Source organism: Vombatus ursinus, unplaced genomic scaffold (genome assembly GCF_900497805.2).
Source record: "Vombatus ursinus unplaced genomic scaffold, bare-nosed wombat genome assembly UNPS02014810.1, whole genome shotgun sequence".
Lineage (NCBI taxonomy): Eukaryota > Metazoa > Chordata > Mammalia > Diprotodontia > Vombatidae > Vombatus > Vombatus ursinus.
This window is the reverse complement of record NW_020954588.1, coordinates 5,623,179-5,643,906: the sequence shown is the minus strand read 5'-3', so window position 1 is coordinate 5,643,906 and position 20,728 is coordinate 5,623,179. Positions and strand designations below refer to the sequence as shown.

Sequence of the window (20,728 nt, the reverse complement as noted above, 5' to 3'; positions counted from 1 at the left end):
ATAATATGATATAACTCTTTACCCAACTCCTTTGCAGAGATGGGAGCTCTGTGGATATGGAATATCATATATACTTTCAGATTTTTTTAAAGTATTGATTGGTTTTTCTAATTTCAAAAAAAAGTTATTCGTGATATGGGATGATTTTCTGAGAGTGGGGAGAGGGAGGGACACAGGATGAAATTTTAGTGGTACAAAAAGATATTAAGACACATTTATTTAAATAGTAGTACTAGTGCTGACTTGACTGAACCATTCAAGCTTTTTCTAACTTGTTTATCCTAGTTAGCAACAATACACATTTGCCAAAGGTTGGCTAGGGTTAGGAATGGTCTTTGGCCATAGAAGATGCCTTCACTTTTTTATCAAATATTTACTAAGTATTATGAGCAGAATATTTTCAAAGGCACTAGACTGGGTCAGGAAGGGAGATAGAATTTCTGGAGCTCAAAGGAGCTTCAGGACTCATATAGAGACACATGTAGGCAAATATAGTACCCATTATAATATGATAACTGTCTGAGGACTGCCAAGGGTTATTGCCATCAGGGGCTAAATGGCAATAGAGACTCATCAGATGAACAAATAAATGAATACATAGACATGAGAGACTGCTCAAAGCTTTGTGTCACTGAAATTATGGCATCTGTATTGACTCCTGTCTCCAGATCAGTTCTAGAAAATAATATTATAGAGATAGATGGACTAGAGAGGCATCAGTTTGTCTTGTACCCGAAGAATGACCAGTCAAGTAATCAATCAATAATCATTTACTAAATACCTACTGTAAAAGTATAGACCATCAAAGAATGATTTATATTTATGTGGGAGTGATGGGGCTAGACCCTTGAAGTGGATAAAGAAGGAGGTGATCTTTTCATATAAGTTTTTAAAAAACACCTTAAAGTCATATACAATGGTGACTCAGAGATGCTTTGGTCAAGGATGATTAATTCACATATGGTTCTTATAAGATGCCAGTCATTTTTTATGACTACCATTGAAAGTAAGGTAGTTGTCCATCATGTCCATCAAGTAATGGACTCATGTCGTCAAAATGTTACCCATCTCACAAAGATTCTGGAATCAGTAGGAAAGCAATATGTGAGGAAGAGGAGGAGAAGGAGGAGAAACCACGAGGTTGTATCCACCCCCATCAGACACCAACAAAGAAAGGGTGTCGGAACATGTGCCGAATGAGATCTCTTTATTTTCAAATTTTTAGTGTCATTTGACATGACACCCTTTTAAAAATAACCCACTTGGTAGCGCCTTTTAGAGACTCAGCTCTAGTTGACTCAGGCTTAGACTCACTCCCCAAAATAACTTGTCCTTGGAGTCGCTATTGTTTATCATTCGAAGCTTGGGGGGGCTGACTGTCCATTAAACTCTTCATTGTCAGAAGCTCACATAGTCACATTTTCCCTCAGCTTACCAACTGGATATTGCCTTGGAAGGTTCTTTGTATGCAATTTAAAATGTATTTTCCACAACAGCTTCTTTGTGGAACACAGAAATTATTCCCCTCCACTCCTACCCCTACCCTGTCCTGCTCCAATAGATCGTGACTCTTCTTAGCAGGATGTAATTGACCCGTTTATTGTTTCCTTTCAGTTTGTAGCAGACCCTTGTGCCAGCAACCCTTGTCTCCATGGCAACTGTAGCACCAGCGAGGATGGATACCTTTGCATTTGTGATGAAGGCTACGCAGGTATCAGCTGTGAGCAAGCATCTCCCAAGCTCCCTGTCTCCAGCTGGACAGAGTCCCCAGCTCCAAGGCAACTGCAGCCTGTCTCCTCAACACAAGAGCCTGAAGAAACCTTGCCCCCGTCACAAGCAACCATGACCCTTCCCACATGGCAGCCAAAAGAGGGTCAGAAAGTTGTAAATATGAAATGGGATGAAATAGAGGTGAGAATGAATGCTTTTATATGGATTTTTTTCCCTACACTATAAGAGGCCAGGTATTCAAATGTATGGTCATTGATTTTTAACAGTAAAAACAGCCCTTCCAAGAAGACCGGAACTGAATTACAAATTCAACTTGATTGCACTCAACTTTACATATATATTGCGGTGTTACAGGAAATGACTTGTATCTATGTTGCATGTGCATATACATGTGTATGTATGTACATACATAACATAGATGTAAGTCATTTTCTCTAACCTAGCAAGATACATGTAAAGCTGAATGGAATCAAATTGAACTTATTATAAGAATGTGCATGTGTATATATGTGCACACATGCATACAGTGTATCGGTATATACATCCACAGACACAAATAGACATATGTACACACAATAATATACGCACATATATGTATGCATCTATACATATTGTATATATGTGTATTCACACGCAACATGGATGCAAGTCATTTCCTGTAACTCAGTAAGATATATGAAAAGCTGGGCTGAATCAAGTTGAACTTGTTATGTATTTGTGGGTGTATGCATGTATGTACAATGTAACACAACAGTGTGTACACATATATTCACATGAATATATATGCACTGGCACACATATGCACACACACCATGGAGATCTGTACACACACATATATAAACACATGCATGTATATATACATACATGCACACACAAGTGTATATTTCACATAGATCTGTAATTTCAACTACTTTCAAGCGTCATTTGCACAGTTGCAGATCAGTAACTTGTTTGTAACTTATAGTCTTATAGAATAGCCTTGGGGTGCTAAGAGGTTACAGAGGCTTGCTCAGGATCACCTAACTCATAAGTGTCAAAGACAGAACTGGAACCCAGATCTTCCTGACTCCAAGGCCACATCGCCTCATCTATTATGCTACACTACCTCTCTTGTTGTATGTATTATCCCAGTCATAGTTACTTTGCAAGTAGAAAAAAGCAATGAAAAGAAAAAAAGCCCAGATACTATACAGTTTTGCAGGAGTGATTTGCTGATTAGACACTATTATAACAAAACCATCTCAGGTTTCCATCTCTCAAGTGGGATTGCATTTGCATTCTAGATTAAATGGTAGATTTAGAAGGGCATGACTCAATCTGTGGAATTTTCTAGAAGAAATGATAGTAGAATCTAATACTGTTCTCTGGAATCCCTCCAAAGGCTGTTCTGTTTGGAGACTTTGTGATGATGTTTAGGCTTTGTTCATGGTATGTCTATTTGCTTAGAGACAGCATAGAATAGTGGATAGAGGGCCAGCCTTAGGTTTGAGAAGCTCTTAGTTCAAGGCCAACAGTGTGGAACATTGAAAAAGAGGCCCTGGGTTCAAATCCTGGCTTTGCCACTCACTGCTTAGATGATGTTGGGGCCGGTTACTTCACCTCTCTGGGCCTCACTTTCTTCAATTGTAAAATGAGAGGATTGGATTAAATGACTGTTAGAGTCCTTTCCAGTCATCTAAATCTATGATCCTATGATCTGGGGACTATACTGGCTTTGTGGCCAGTCACTTAAAGTGTGCCCACTTTGTGGGCAAGTCACGTAAATTCATAGTCCCTTAGGTGACTCATTAAGTTACTGAAGAATTGAGGATCTACATTAGAAAAAGGAATGTTCACACTGAGAACTCCCTGGTAGGAAACCACACCCTCCTTCCTCCCCCAAACAAAGAAAATGAACAATCAATCAAACAAAAACCCTCCAAAGCCCAAACAAACCAAACTGACCCATATTTGTAGCCCAAGCCATTTCAATGTGATTGAAACTGAATGGTTACCAATCTGAAAACATTTCATTACTGTTACTCTATGATAGGAGATGCCTATTTATAGAGTCTTCTTTGAGGCTGACTTCACAGATTTTTATTTATTATTTTAGTAATAACAACTTCTATTTGTTGACACTTGTTGAATCCTTGGCTATGACTTACTGTGCTATGCCTTCCTACTGGCAAAAAGAGTTATTAATAGATCCCCAGATTTCAGTGAAGGAGCAGATATTATTCAACAGATTCTTTAACTTACATGTGTAATGGATATAGGAATTGGGGAGCAAGTGCTGTCTACAGTTATGTGAGCATTGATTTTAGGCTGAATTGAAAAGATAAAGGTTTTCATTGTATATTCTGTATATAATGTTGAAGACAGTCATGAGTAAGTATTGTTAAATGTTTTGCAGTTTCAGTGAGAGAAGTCTAGATCTTTGCTATATCTGAGAAATGTATCTCACAATTTCTCCACTGTTTTTTTTGGGAGTCCATTTTATTATTAAAGCGATAATTCAATCTTCCTTCTGTTGTCTTTCTCTAGGCAGAAATAAGGTATAGAAAACACAGATGTTTATCAGCTGACCCATTTTTTGGGGGCCAAATTGTTTATGAAGGCTGAAGTCTGCCTGAACTCTATAGTGCTTCTCTTGCTTACCCCAAAATATGGTGAATTTATGCCTTTTTAATTTAAAAAAAATTGTTCTCACGTTATGTTAGACCTTCTTGAATGCATGCCAGATGTCATTCTCAGTTTATCAGGAAGCCTCACCCTATGGCCACTTAAATCTGTGAATAGGTTGGCAAGAGATGGTACTCTGCTTGTGATAAATGTAAAAATGGATTTGTCCCACCTTTCTGTCTCATTGATATTTTGTAGTCCAGGGGACTAGAGATAAGTTAAAGGAGTCAGATAGTAACATAAATACATTTAGACTTAATTCTACCTCTTTCAAAACACGAGAATATTTTAGACCTTATATTGCGAATGTGGCTAATTTTGATCCTGGTCAAAATGCAAGCTGTCTTTCAGGTGAGATTAACATCCCTTTAGGATCACAATATTCGAGGTCTACCAAAGAGATCTTCTCATTAGTAGTGCTTTAGTCTTTGGGGTTAGGTGACAAGTGTCAGCAACTCTCATTCTATAAGAAGAGATTAATCCAAGAAGGCTGAGTACTTTCAATAATCATCTTTTCCCCTTTTGTGTGTGACATGAGTGGGTGATATGTTAGGGCTGTCTTGGGAGGAAAGGAATAATTTGCCCAGCATAATCCAGTGGTCATGACTATGATATTAATAAAATGTCTTATTTTGAGGGAATGCTTTTTTATTCTGAAATCATTTTCTGTTTATTTATTTTGGAGAAGAGGGCATTTCCCTTTTACTAAATATAGACACTAGTATTTTTCTTCTAGGAATTTTGTTATTAGAAAACAAAACAAAAAGGAGAAAATACATTTACACCTATGTCTATATCTACATGCACATGAAAATGTACATACATATACATACACACATATGTAATATGGTACTATAAAACAAAACTGAATGACACTGACCTCACTAAACAATTGTGGCCACCTACACAAGGATGCAAAGCCCAGCTCTGAAGTAGAGAACTTTCATTGAGACATAAGTCCCTGTCCCTCATTCTCCCCGCCCCTGCCAATCAGTTGTGAGTTCTTAGTGGGCTTTCTTCATCATAATTAGAAAACATTTTTCTTCTAATTAGCATGATGTGCTTTAAAGACTAGGTTTGATCTTTTAAGCACTCAACAGCATCGCAAAAGTGCTCAAGAAGGATTTGTTGAATGAATGAAAAATTGAACAATAAGAAGATTAAAATCTTCATTGCTTCCATCATGCTCAATCTTTTCTATTACCTTAATTCATAGAAGGCCCATGAGGGAATCTCTGGGTGTTAGAAAGACCAATGGTTTCTTAGTTCCTAGAGGTTTATTCTTTTTTCCTTAAACAGGAACAGAGAGAATGCTATTGATGGTATTTCCTTCTGATAAGATTTATTTTCCTTATCGACGTATCAAGAATGAAAAATAACCAGCCATTATTGCTTTCAGATAATCCCGGATATTGCCTGTGGGAATGCCAGTTCCAATAATTCTTCTGGAGGCCGGCTGGTATCCTTCGAAGTTCCACAAAACACTTCAGTAAAGTAAGAATGTGGTTTTGTTTGCTTGGTTTGAGATGCCTGACTTTGCAATGATAGGTATCATAGAAATGCTGTGTTTGCTAAATTTTTAGAGGGGTCATTGAGTCTGCTGAGCAATTACTAGAAATTTTCAATCAAAAATGACCCATAGAATTTTTTATTTATTTATTTTTTTAGTGAGGCAATTGGGGTTTAGTGACTTGCCTAGAGTCACACAGCTAGGAAGTACTATGTGTCTGAGGCTAGATTTGAACTCAGGTCCTCCTGACTCCAGGGCTGGTGCTCTATCCGCTGCACCACCTAACTGCCCCGACCCATAGAATTCTTAAGAGTGTCTGGTGGAATTTCAGGTTGGTTTGTGAGAGAACACTGAATAAATATTTAATGGGTTAAAATATAAATGCTCTGCTCAGGATGTGTTTACCCATGTAACCAATTTATTACTGAAAGATCTCAGCAGTTACATGTGTAGGCACAGCCTATACTACCCAGGAAGCAGAGGAAGGAGTGTCATGTAATTTATTGTCTATACCTATGAAGTTGTTTGGCAGCTTCACAATAGGGCTAAGAATGCAGACTACATTGGTCAAGACCCAGAGGCAACCATGAGAACTTTTCCCAATCATATTTGTCTTCCAAAAATATGCTGAGCCTTTAACAATTTCAGTGGGTCATTGGGTCACTTAATATTCATAGAAAACCCAAACTGTAAATTGAAATAGTAATCTTTCCCTGACCGAAAATAGATGAATGAAAATAGCAAGGAAACCCTTATCTTTGTAGAGGGCACTACCATCCTCACAGTCCCCCAAGTGTGTAACATTGCAGTCAGCCTTGACTCTGCCCTGCCCCTCATCCTCCACATTTATTCAGTTGCTAAATTTGTTAACAAAGTAGTGTCTGAATTGAGTCTGACATGAAGTAAGAGATTTTATAGGATGGAGGTGAGGAGGGAGTGTATCTAGGCATGGGGATAGCCAATGCAAAAGAAAACATGGGAGATGCACTATCTTGGGAAGAACAGAAAGTGTTCCTTGTCCAGAATTGCTGGGGGAAAACTGGGAAGTAGTTTGAAAGAAATTGGGTTCAGAACAACAACTTACACCATATATCACAGGATGCATTGTCTGAATACAAAAGGTCATACTATTAAATAAAAGATGAGAAAACAAGCAGATCAGTTACCTTTCACAGCTATGGCTAGGGATAGAATTTTGGTCAAGAACAAACAAGGTACAGAAGCATTCCCCAAAGATAGCAATTTCAGTTATATGAAATTGAAAAGCTTTTATCCAAATAAAGTCATTACAACTAGAATATGGGGAGCTGTCATTCGGGAATCTGCTTTCTCCACTCGCATATCCACCACATAGTTTGGGTTCCCATAATCTCTTGTCCACACTATTGAAAAAGTCTGCTTCTGGTCTTTCCCATGTCCATTCCATCTTCCATATTGCAGCTGAACCCAGAAGAGTTAAGAGACTTTGCCAGAGTCATATAACTAATAAATGCCAGAGAGAAAAGACATGCGTTTGAGTGCCACTCTCAGGCAGGGTTCCCTGGCCTTAGTGTACTGCTCGAATTTGTATGCCATGCTATATATAATGTTGTTGGCCAGATGGTTTTGACCACACTATTGGATACATTCCCTTTTGAGTCCCTTTATGAAGGAAGTTGTAGCTTCTTGATTCCAAAGAGAATCGATCCAAATCCTCCCCACCCTATCCACTTTACACACTACGGCACTTGGATCCCTTTCATGCCCCAAATCAAGAATCTTCAGCTTTTTTTTGATCAGGAGTTCTTTTTCATTTTTGAAAAGCCCTGAGATTTCTGTGGGTGGTTGGGTGGGGTGTAAATACTGGGAATTCTGCCAAGTGACGCTCAGGGGTGGCGTTAGAGTAGGAACTCTCTGGCTGACTGTGTTCTTCCCTGACTAGAATCCAAATCTACTGAGCATATGTGGCAGCAGCCACTGGCTAGGAAATCTGTTGCTACATACTGACCTACTGGTTGGAAACTCCTGGGGTAAATGTTTTATCCCTTAACATACAACTTGGAACCTTTTCATCTCCTAGCCTCAGTGAAATAAGGAATAACTAATTACTCTTACTTGAATATTATTACCTGTCATATGCTCTTCTTGAATAGCCCACAGCCCCCTATTCTAATTGTCCCAGTTCTTTTTAGTTGTTCCTAAAAAAGCTTTTATATTCTGATTCTTCAAATATTTTTATTGTTCTTCCATGAACCAACTTGAAGCTCTGCCAGATCCTCTTAAATGATAGTTATTTGAACTGATCACAGTGACTAGCTGACCAAGACTTCATTATAACGGAAGTATTATTTCAAGGGTCTTATGTGTTCTGTTATTTAAAACTATTTAAAAATAGTTATCCTTCACTTAATGTTTTCTAATTTTTTGTACCATGTACTTACTTTAAATAACTGTGATGTAGTGAAAAGAGCCCTCTGACCTAGGGCCAATCATATCATTTTGGTATTTCTTTGTCTGTAAAATAAATTTAATAATAACTGTACTCTCTACATTATAAGGGTATTTTTAGGCTCAAATGTAATGAGCCATAAAGTGCTTTGTAAACCCAAGAGGGGCACATAAAGGACAGCTTATTGTTATTATTTAAATTCTGGAAATTCTTTATATGATGAATAATTATGGGAGTAACCTTTGTATGAAAGGACATAATGCTTAGTTTACATTTCTTATTAAAATGGCTATTGAAAGCTTTCAAAAATTGAGATAATTTAGACCTAGATCTCCTAGACCAGGGGTGGGGAACCTGCAACCTCAAGGCCACATGTGACCTTCTAGGTCCTTGGGTGCGGCCTTTTGACTGAGTCTAAGTTTTACAGAACAAATCCTTTTATTAAGGGGATTTGTTTGGATTCAGTCAAAGGGCCGCACTTGAGGACCCAGAGGCCAAAGGTTCCCCACCCCTGACCTATAATATAGGACACTTTCTACACTATGAATGAGAATAGGAGATAGAACCTCAATTTTAATTTGTGGGAAGCCATGTAAAATAAATGAGTAAAATTGGTAACTGGATGGCTACTTGCCATCCAAGTTATGATAATAACAGTATTTGTATGGCCCTTTAAGGTTTTCAAAGAGTTTTACAAATAGTATTTCATTTTATCCTGGCAACAGCTCTGGGAGGGAGGTGCTATTATTATCCCTATCTCACAGATGAAGAAACTGAGGCAAAGCATTGGGACTCTCTTCATCTTATTATCATCATCATCATCATAATTTTTTTGGTAGTTTGATTGACTGAGAGGGGTTTGATTTGTGGCTTACTTTTTCCTTTGCTTCCATTTTCAGGATTTGGAAAGATGCCACAGCATCTCTTATTTTGCTCTGGAAGGTCACAGCAACTGGATTTAAGCAATGCTCCCTTATTGATGGCAGAAGTGTTACTCTCCTCCAAGCGCTGGGTGGCCTCGTGCTCTCTGAGGAAATGCTTGCCTTGGGAAACAATTACTTTATTGGTGAGTTTATGGAAAGTTGCTTTTTCCCCTAATCCCAAGGAGCCCCTCCTTATAATTTTGCACAGTGTTGATTTAGTTATTAGAGAGCTTGGACATGTATGACATCTATAATTGTTACCATTTCTCATGTTTTGGGACAGAGGTCATTTATTAGATTAACATGTATTCCTAAAGTAACATTGCCAGTGTACATTCCTGATATTTATTTGAGAGACACTAAGTTTGGGGTGTATGTGTATATTTGTGTGCGTGTGCTTGTCAGACTTTGATAAATATTGAGCAAATATAAATATAAATTAATTTTTTCTATTGGGATTCTGCCTAGTTAGTCATCCTTGGTGATATATAATCACAAATGACACTAAATTACCTTCTAGCTGTTTGTAATGGATTTGGGGTGGAGTAGGCAGAGATAATAACTCATCCCTCTCCCACTTGGCTCTAACCAGAATAGAAGGCCTTCAATAAGCCACATTGAGTGGACTGAGGGTGCTTCATGTTTATTAATAGGGAAGGAACTCCTTGATTCCAACTTGACTTGTCATTTGGAAAAGGGGATGTGTGTGCCCCTCTACTGATTTTAAGGTATTCATTCTAAGCTCTGTCAAAAAATCAGATATTGCATCCAAATCTCAAGAGAGCAGAGCTGAGCTAGCTAGATCCTGGCACATGACCTGATTTGAGGAGTTTAAGGACACACTGATTCTGGGATAGCTTTCAAACTTATTACTTGTGTGACTTTCTGGGTTAGCCTTCTAACCTCCCCTAGCTTCAGTTTCCTCACCTGTCAAATGAAGAAGTTGGACTAATCAGGGGTGGAGAACCTGTGGCCTTGAGGTCACATGTGACCCTCTAGGTCCTCAAGTTCGGCCCTTTGGCTGAATCCAAACTTCGCAGAACAAATCCTTTTGGATTCAGTCAAAGGGCCACACTTGAGGACCTAGAGGGTCACATGTGGCCTTGAGGCTGCAGGTTCTAGATGTCTTCTCACGCCATCTCCTTCAGTTCTGGATCTATGGACTATGATCCCTTCCCTCCCACTTTCTTCCTGGAAGGCAGCAAATTAGAAGGTTCTTTCCTTTCTCCTTGCGGTGAGCAGAAGAGCAGGTTTTAGTTCTTCATTCTTCTGTCTCTTCTGCCTTCCTGTTGAGTTCTAGACTAGTTCCCCACCTAGTCCTCTTTTTCTCAGAAGGCTTAAATAGGGATGAGAAGGTTTGGCATAGCTACTGTGGAGAGAAGGATAGAAAAAGGTAGGGAGGAATAAAAGAATTGCCTTGCTCCAGTGAGGGACCACTTGTAATTTTGTAACTTAATGACAGATACTACATAGTATCTATTGTCAGAGTAGGCAAGGTCTTATTCCTTTGGGAGAGCAACTAGGGAGTGATAACCTTGATTTTAGTGAGAGAGTAAGTGGAGTCAGGAAGGCATCTCAGTGAGAAGAGTCAGGGGAAAGAGCCATAGGAAGAAAGAGGAAGCCCATAAAGCAGGTGGGATAGATAAGTAGGCATGGAACCACGCCCATGAGCCAACAGCTAAGAACTGCTGGATGTGGCCCTTGTCTGACAAGGCAATCAGCCTGCAGAGGGGGGTGTTCTGCAAAGGGGTATGAGGGAGAAACTATTTGGGCTTTCCTAAGGGTTTTTTTTAGGCTAATTCCACTAAAAATAAGCAAAAAGACACCCCTACATTTCTCCCACCTCCTACCATAAGTCAGAACATAGAAGTTTCCACCACATGGTTGAAATAAATACTTCACTGAATAGATACAATTTGGCTATTAAGTCACATACCTGGGACCTCTTCGAGTCATCTTAAAATGTAGCTTTGTTATGGAGGAACAGAAGAGACACTTATACGTTTGGAGGCCTCACTATTCAACTACTAATGGAAACTATAAATCAAATTGTGAAACCATTTCCTTTTAGGCATACTCTGACTATTTATTGAGAAAAATTATAGTTGTGTGTATTCGAAGGCAGAATTTGGTTTTGAGATTGTAGCCTATACCAATGCATTATTTCTTTCTAAATAATAATAAAATATAGTAATCACTATTGATACTTCTTTGGTGATTTAAAATTTGCAAAGCCTTTTATATTCATTATTTTATTTGAGCCCAGGACAACATGCCGAGATAGGTACTGTAGGTATCTATCCTCATTTTACAGATGAGGAAAATGAGATGCAGAGAATAATGATTTTCCCATGTATAAAATGAATATTTATACATCTAATGAATCTGTCTTCCAACAAATAATAATAATGATGATGATAATAAGTCACATTTTTCTTGTGAAAAGTGTATAGCACATTTCCCTCACGATAACCCGATAAAATAACTTAGTCCTATTTTATAGATGAGAAAAGTAAGGTCTTTGATGTCTTAGCAATGTTTGTACTTGAGAGACAATAGAGATAACTGCTTTGGATTTTTTCTCTAATTGTATTGTGGATGTAGTCATAGTCTGGGGGGGCGGTATGAAATTTGAAAGGTAAAAGTCTCCCTATGTCAGTCTACTTCTACTCATGTCAAATTAAGAGTAAGTAACAGGGGCTTCTGGGAAATCCTGCTCAAATGAAACTCAGGATTCATGAAGGTAAATCTTTTTGTAGTAGAAGCCACTCCCACAAAAGTTTGACTTTAATTAAAGTTTGCATTTCCCTAATTTTTTAGGGGGAAAATCAATTTTTTTACCCTTTAATTTACTAATACCTAAAATATGGAGAGAAAAAAAAATCTCCAAAATGACCCTCTAGTCTGTGGTGCACTGAAAATCATTTGCAGATTTTTTAACTTCTTTTTTTTGGAAGCCTGCGATTCTAATTCCTTTTAACTTCCAACGCAGAACTTTCCAGGTGTTTTATGTAGCTTTGTCTTGGAGATCACAATCCTCTTTTTAAAAAAAAAAATAGATAAAACCAGAAGGCAGTGTTGTTACAAGCTACCTCCTGTGACGGTATGGCTGACTTCCCAACAAAGACAAATTGACTACACCCACACACTGGGAGCTAATCCATAGTTTCTAAAATCATCTTTCTTATTTTAAAAGAAACAAAATTAATTCTTTGTAATCAACATGGACTCCTTGCACTTTATATAGTAATATGTATTTAAGATACTTCATTGCACTAAAAAAAAGGCACTTCCTTTGGAATCCATTTTACATTTCTGGGATTTCAAAATTCTACTGATTTAACTGTGTACCAGAATATTGCCTGGAAGCAGTTACAATAGTAGGACTTTGCCTAATTGATGAAGTGGAGGTGAGACTGAGGAGGTGATGATTTGAATATAAAATAGAATAAAAGCCTAGACTTCTGTAACTGTGTCTCCCTTGTTGGTAATCAGTTTGGCTTTTTCATGTTGTCAGGAAAATGTATTTGTTAGCCTTCTACACACGGGGAAGGTTGTCTCTAATTGTGCATGATAAAGGGAAAGTCAGGGAAGGGGAAGAAACATTTATATATCACCTACCATGTGCATGCTAAGCACTTTACAAATATCTCATCTGATCCTCGTAGCAGCCCTGCAAGGTTAGCTGCTATTTCATAACCAGTTTACAGATGAGGAAACTGGGGCAAGCAGAGGTTAAATGACTTGCCCAGGGTCACACAGTTAGAAATGTCAGGATTTGAACTTAGGTCTTCCTGACTCCCTAGCTCTTTCTAGTGGACCACTAGCTGCCTCTTAATGAATTGTGTAGGGTGTAGGCATACACAGACAGAGAAGATCTGGTAATAATAATAATAATAATAATAATAATATTAACTGAAATCCATGCAGCACTTTGAGTTGTTAAATGCTTTACACATATTTGCCCATTTGAGTCTTATAAACCCGTAAGACAGATGTCATGATTACCCTTTTTTATGGCTGAAGAAACTTGGACTTGGGGAGGTTGTGACAGACCTTCCCTGAGATCACACCTCTGGTAAGTATCTGAAGCAAGATTTGAATTCATGTCTTCCTGACTCAAAGATATTCATACTATTCAAGGTGTTCCAAAAGTCTTAGTGCAATCGTGTAAACCTGGTTAAATCACGTGTACTGAGCAGATCTAAGGCAAGAGGAATATTTATAAGGTTTTTATTATTAGCTCTGTCATTCCTTTTGTCAGGTCTTCACAGGAACACAGATCAATTTGGCTACTCAATGATGTAAATATTTAGGACAATTTTATTCACTACTTAGGGTTCATTCTATGAAGAAAGATCATCATTGGGCATCCCACTCATCTAAAGCTCAAATTTGTTTATCCTTTTCAGAACACCTCCTCCAAGCAGATACCCCATCATCATCCCTCCTTCTCCTCCTCCTATTCATCCTTCTCCTCCTCTTCCTCTTTCCTCCTCCTCCTTCTTTATTTCACTTAGCCCTGAGCTGATCCATTTCATCACAGGGCCACATTTCTTTACCAAAAAATGCAGTTGGTAATGAGCCAGTGAACACTCTTGGTTCATAGGATTCTTAATATTAAGTTTTCCTGCAAACAGAAAGGTGAAGACGAACAGTACACCTTGCCAGCTTATCTCTTGTCTCTGACCTGCTTCATATTAAAGATCCCTGGGTGGGGGTGGGGGGGTCTCCCTGTCCCTCAAAATTCTGAACCTTTATCCTCAAATTGGAATATTCAAAATCCTATATGTACACAAGAGGTCCTTTTCTTCTCTTAACAGTGATGAGGGAAAAACCATTGGGAGTCTGGCATTTAGCTTTTAGAATGAGCGAGAGGAGATTATCTCCTTGTAGGTAGAATTCTGCCAGCCTCCCAGGGGGGTAGCTACAGATCCTAAAGAATCCTATTAAGGAGTCACAGATTTCAGAGCTAAGAGGATACTTAGAGGTCATCTCATTCCATAATTGGGAAGGGGTGGCCCAGAGCCGATACATGATTTGTCCAAGGCCACAGAGATAATAAGCTACAGAGATGGGATTTGACCCCAAGGCCCTCTGTATCTAAAACTCTGCTCTTTCTCTAGTCCAAGCTACTAAAAGTTTAGTGCTGTAGAGGCTGAATGAGGGCCCCAGGAGGCTCACACCTAAATCAGTTCTATATAAGCAATGATACCCACCTCTACTCAAGGTTCTAGTAAAATGACTTGATATTCAGAAAATATTATTGAAATTTCCTTAAAGCCTTGTAAAAGCCTGCATTTACATTCCTCCCCACTTTACCCAAGTCTTTAAAATTGCAGGAGATATCCATTTGCTAAAAAGGGAGATCAGTTACTGAGCATCCTGCTGCCAAATGACACTCTTCTCCCCTCCATCATCTATATTCTATAAAAATAGCTTCTGCTGTTTCATGGCTAGCAATATTTATCTTGCTGGTAATAATAAAATTTTAGAATTTTAGGACTTGGAATTAGAAGGAACTTAAGAGATCACGCAGTCCAGCCCTTTCCCTGACAAATGAAGAAACTAACCAGTATGGAGGCAAAGTTTCTTGCTCAAAGTTGTCCAGACCAGAATTTGAAACCCAGGGCATCTGACCCCAAATTCTTTGTTCTCTTTGCTGAGGGTAAAGCCTTTTTTTTGGGGGGGAATTTGTGTTTTAAGGCTTTCAATTTCTACCTGCTCTTAAAAACACAGTCTTACTTTTAGGGAGAATCCTTGGTAGAATTTGTTTCAAAAAACAGGCTTCAACGTATGCCCTAAGGTAATTATAGGAAATGTATATCAAACCTATTTATATATGATATTGACATATTTGATATTTTTAATTCTTTAATTTTATTCTACCAACAACATGATAACAATAGCAATAATAAAGACATTTTACTTATGCAATTCATTTTTAATGACATTTCTTCTTAGAAATCAAGTTTCTAAGGATAATTAGTACTTTCTGTAGAAAGAAAAAGACAGTCATAGATTTGGAGCTGGAAGGGACCTTAGAAATCATCTTGATCAACTCCCTCTTTTTATAGATGTGGAAATGGATGCTTGGATAGGCTCGCCCCAACCTCATATAAGTAGTAAGAAACTGGGCTGGGATTAGAATCCAGGTTGTCTGACTCTGAATTTGGCACAATGATTTGAACTCTTTTTTTCCCATAGTATGTGTGTATATACACACATATAATATATGTGTATATACGTATATATACATAAAATATATGTGTATATATATGCATGTGTATATATGTGTATGTATATGTGTGTACATATCTATATCTATATAGTATACATATGTAGCATGTATAGGTATATTCTTACCAAGTAGTGTCAAACTCAAATAGGCCTACAAAACTATACATAAGAATTCCTATGAACCACATGTGGATTTAGAAAACTGCATATTTAATATCCTCTGTTTTATTGTACTTTTACTTATTTTATTTATTTAAATAAATTTATTATTATTATTAAATAAATTTATTTAAATACTTCCCATTTACATTTTAATTCGGTTCAGACTCCATTGGCGAGTGTTGCCGGCACATTGTGGCCTGAAGGCCATATTTGATTTGCCACATCCACTCTTACTATTTTCTCAAAGTTTCTATTGTTCTGTCCAGTCCCTTAATTATCTCTGAAGTCTTCCTGAAGATATGTCTTGTACCATGAGACAAAATATTCAGAGCAATATATTATTTGCTTTATATAATGTTTCTTAGTGGTTAAGTAAATTAAAGTTCATTTACAATGTGTTTACACGTTGCTAAAAGCTTTCAGATAGAAGGCAGTTGGAGGTGCTGATTAACCACCGAGTGATTCATGGCCATGATGTATCAGCTTCATAGCAGGAAAAGAGAGCTAGGGCTATCAGAATTCTACAAAAACACAGTAACAGGACAACTCTCCTAATCACCACAAACTGGCCCCCCTTGTGGCCTGCTGGGAAAAACTAATTGTGACAGATTAATTCATTACTCACAGCTGAACCAAATGTACTGAATACAACTGTGGAAAAAGTCTTTGCCTTATAGTCCATAGGGCTTGTCCCCTGTGCACTTATTCAAAAGCTTCAATGACTGTCCATCCTCCAGAGAATATAATCCAGACTCCTTTGCCTGGAACTCAAGGTTCTCCACAATATAGCCCCAGTTCAAGGGAAGCTTGAGTGTGGACTTCGGAGTGAGAAGACCTGTGTTCTCATCTCTGCTACCGACTATGAGCAAAACACTTCCCTTCCTTGGCTTTAGTTTCTTGGGCAGAAAAGTGAGGGGCTTGGTGTAGATAATATCTAAAGGCATCTCTAGCTGTAACATTCTGGGATTCTGTATCGTCAACTCCTTCTCCTGGTTAAATTCTCCTTCTTGGCTTCCATGATGCTACTCTTTCTTGGTTTTTCTCCTACTTGTTGGAATGATCCTTATCTTCCTCTTACTATCTAATAATCTATCTCATACCCCTCAAGCAGGGAGAGGACTGTGCTACCTGAGGCTCTGTTCTGGACCCTCTTCTCTTCTTTCTCTATACCATTTCTCTTGGTGAGCTCAGCAGCACCCATTGGTTCAGTTATAATTCCTATGTACGAGATGGCCATGTTCTCTTTAGTGCCATCAAGAGAATCACTCTCTCTTGAGCTTCAGTCTCATATCACCAACTGCCTGTTGGACATTTTGAGCTGGATGTAACCTAGGGAATGAGGTAGTGAGAGCCTGAAGTGGGACAATGATCCTATAAGTAAAGAAAAGGGGGCAGATGAGAGAAGATAGAATTGGAAGGATAGAATTGGAAAGATTATGGTTGAATAATTGTGGGTAGAGGGTGATAAGAGAAAGGAACATAAGAGAGAAGGTAAAGTCTAAGATGATGGAGTGATTGTAAACCTGGCCATTGAAAGAATAAGAAATGTTATGGGGTAACATGAAGAATTTTCAAAGAATCATGGAACAACATATAAATGAATTGATACGCAATGAAGTGAATTGAACTTGGAAAACAATTTACTGAATGATTATAACAAAGTAAATGGAATGATTAATAAAATAAAACTGAAGTAAAAGTAAGCTCTTGGGGGCAAAGACTTTTTAAAAAAAATTTTATTTGCAACAATAGCTAACATTTATATTACATTTACTATGTGCCAGGCACTGTGCTAAGCACTTTACAAATGTTATCTCATTTGATCCTCACAACATCCCTCGAAGGTAGATACTATTATTACCCCCATTTTACAGATAAGGGAATTGAGGCTAACAGAGGTTAAGTGACTTGGCCAAGGTTTTATAATTAGTAAGTGTTTGAGGTTCCATTTGAACTCAAGTTTTCCTCACTCCAGACATGGAGCCCTCTCCACTGTGCATCCCAGCTACCTTTGTGGCTCCAGCACCCAACCTGAGGCTGTGAGCATGATAGATGCTTAATGAGTTCTTGCTGAATAGAATCAGATAGAGCTATCCACTTTGATGAACCTTCTAAGATGTATCTTCAATTCCTCCTTTTTAATGACCATTTGCTCCCAATTTATAAATATTCTAAGGTTTTTCCTATTCTTAAAAAATCTTCCTGTGACTCTCTCCTTAAGCTAGGTTTCCATCTCTCCTCTCCTTTTGCTGACAAACTTCTAGAAAATATTGTTTACACTGGCTGCCTCTACTTCTTTACTACACACTCACCTCTCAACCCCTTATAATATGGCTTCCACTCTCCTTTTCCTCTCTGGGGTTTACTGGCTAGATTTCTTTCTCAAAGACCAAGCCTTAAACCAATTCACTCTGGAGAGTTCACATTGGACAGCAGTGGGTCCCTGCCCAAGCTCTACTTAATGGTTGCTTTTTTTGGCCCTCCTGGCTCAGAGTGAATGTAAATTGACCAGCCATCCTGAGGGTCTTCCCCTCCCAGTTTGATTTTTTTTTTTTAATTAAAGCGGCCATCCCTTGACTTCTTTTTTCTTTTTGGTGAGGCAATCGGGGTTAAGTGACTTGCCCAGGGTCACACAGCTAGTAAGTATCTTGTGTCTGAGGCCATATTTGAACTCAGATCCTCCTGATTCCAGGGCTGGTGCTCTATCCACTGTGCCACCTACCTGCCCCTTGATTGACTTAAAGAGGCCTATTCACTGAATGGGTGTTACCTCATTCAAAGTGAGAACCTGAAAAGACCTTAGCTTAAAAGGCCAGGGTCTTTCATTGCATCCTGGGCCAACTCCAATTGTCCTGATGAATATCTGGCCACTGGACCCAGATGGCTCTGGAGGAGAAAGTGAGACTGGTGACCTTGCACAGCCCTCCCTCACTCAAATCAAAGTCAGTTGCAAGTCATGCCATCATCTCCCTGATGTCATGGTCCTCTTTGAGAACCAAGGACAAACACAACAACTATCTGTCTCCTTTTCCCCCCCAGGTTTTCAAAGTACTTTGCCTGGGCCTCCTTGTATTCACATTCCCCCCTGCAGCACAGCTTTTTGTAAACTTGGCTCTCTCTTTCCCCTTTGCCAATTCATCAATGCTAAACCATAAACTCCTTGAGTCCAGAGACCACACTGAACCTACTTTGTATATATAGCCAGTGCTCTGCCCACAATAGATATTTAATAAATATTGATTGAACTGACTTGAAGTGAATTAGCAACATCCTCGTGCTCCTTCTGGTGGCTCTATGGACTTCTTTAATTCCTTCTGAAGAGCGGAGGAGTAGAACCAAAGGGTAGAAAATGTCAGGAGGCAGATTTCAGCTCAGTATAAGGGAGAATGTCCTTATAATTAGAATGGAATACAGAGTGTCATGAAGTGGTGAGCTCCTCATCTCTGGTAGCATTTGACTAGAATCTCAATTAGGGGATGTTGTAGAGGAAATCTGTGCATTGAGTAGGAGGATGACCTCTAGGCCCTTTCCAACTATGATTCTCATGGTGTTCAGAGAACTGAATTTGAAGCCACCAAAGCTGGGTTTGAATCCAGCTCTGTGCTTTACGCCTTGGCATGTCACTTCTTTAGGGCTCAGTTTCTTTAACTAGAAAATGAATGGGTTGGATCAAATGATCTCTCTGGACCCTCCCAGCTCTAAATGCTGCAATCCTGTTTTTTCCTAATAAAAAAGATATTTCATCACAAAGTTATATATAATGCAATAAAATTCATTTACTATTTTTTCCCTTGGGAAATAAGATAAATCTTGTCATTGACAGGTGCCAGATACATCCAATTTTCTATTCACTAAAATGAAAAAATACTTCCTTGGTGAAATGTGCCTTTATGCTTTAGGATTTTATTTCTCTATTGACTGCATATGATATGAATAAACATGACAGAGAGGGAAGATCACAAGTGCTGGAGGGGATGTGGAAAAATTGGGACACTGATGCATTTTAGGTGGAATTGTGAACTAATATAACCATTCTGAAGAACAGTTTGGAACTAGGGCTATGAAACTGTGCATACTATTTGGCCCAACAATACCACTACTAGGTCTGGATCCCAAAAAGATGAAGAAAAAGGGAGAAGGACCTATTTTGTACAAAAATATAACAGTTCTTTTTGTGGTGGCAAGGAATTGCAATTCAAGGGGATGCCCATCAATTGAGGAATGGCTGAACAAATTGTGGTATATGATTGTGATGGAATACTATAAGAAATGATGAGAAGGATCATTTCAGAAAAACCTAGGAAGACTTATATAAACTGATGCAAAGGGATGTGAGTAGAATGAAGAGAATATTATAAATAGTAATAGCAATATTGTAAGTATGATCAACTATGAAAGACTTAGGTATTCAGATCAAGACAATACTCCGAGATAATTCCAAAGAAGCCATGAGGAAAAATGTTCTCCACCTTCACAGAGAGAGAGAGAAAGGGACAGGGAGAGGGAAAAGAAGAGAGAGAGAGAGAACTGATGAATTCTGAATGCGGATTGAAGCATACCTTTTTTCTTGTTTAACTTTCTTATTCTTTTTTTGTGTCTATGTTTTCTTTTGCAACATGACTAATATGAAAATATGTTTTGCATGACTTCACATGTATAATCAATGTCAAATTGCTTGCTTTCTCAAGGGAAGGATGGGAGGGAAGGAGAGAATTTGGAACTAAAATTTTTAGAAAATGAATGTTAAAATTTTTTTTAGTATGTAATTGGGAAATATTTAACAAAAATATTAAAAAAGAAAAAGGCACAGGGCCAAGCACAGATACCTTGGACACTCTACTGGATACCTGCTTTCTAAGCTGACATAGTACCATTAATGATTCCTTTTGAATTCATTATTTAACTAATTCTGAATCCATCAAATCCTATTGTTATGTAGCCCACATCTCTTCATCTTTGCCACAAGAATAGCATGAGCTACAGAGCTTTAGCAATTTCTTTGCTAAAACATAATTAACTATGTCTTCAGCATTCCCCACTGGCTATAACATTCCCAGCAGATAGTTACCC

At 38.3% G+C, this 20,728-nt stretch overlaps 1 protein-coding gene across 1 annotated transcript in view; it reads left to right on the top strand.

Annotated features, from left to right (window-relative positions):
• The window catches only part of DNER (delta/notch like EGF repeat containing), a 344,569-nt gene that overhangs the window by 126,638 nt on the left and 197,203 nt on the right, over positions 1-20,728 (top strand). Inside the window, exons 2-4 of the mRNA XM_027876054.1 lie at positions 1,615-1,911; positions 5,795-5,889; positions 9,233-9,399. Coding sequence (XP_027731855.1) covers positions 1,615-1,911; positions 5,795-5,889; positions 9,233-9,399 — 559 coding nt within the window. The remainder of the gene's footprint in view (positions 1-1,614; positions 1,912-5,794; positions 5,890-9,232; positions 9,400-20,728) is intronic.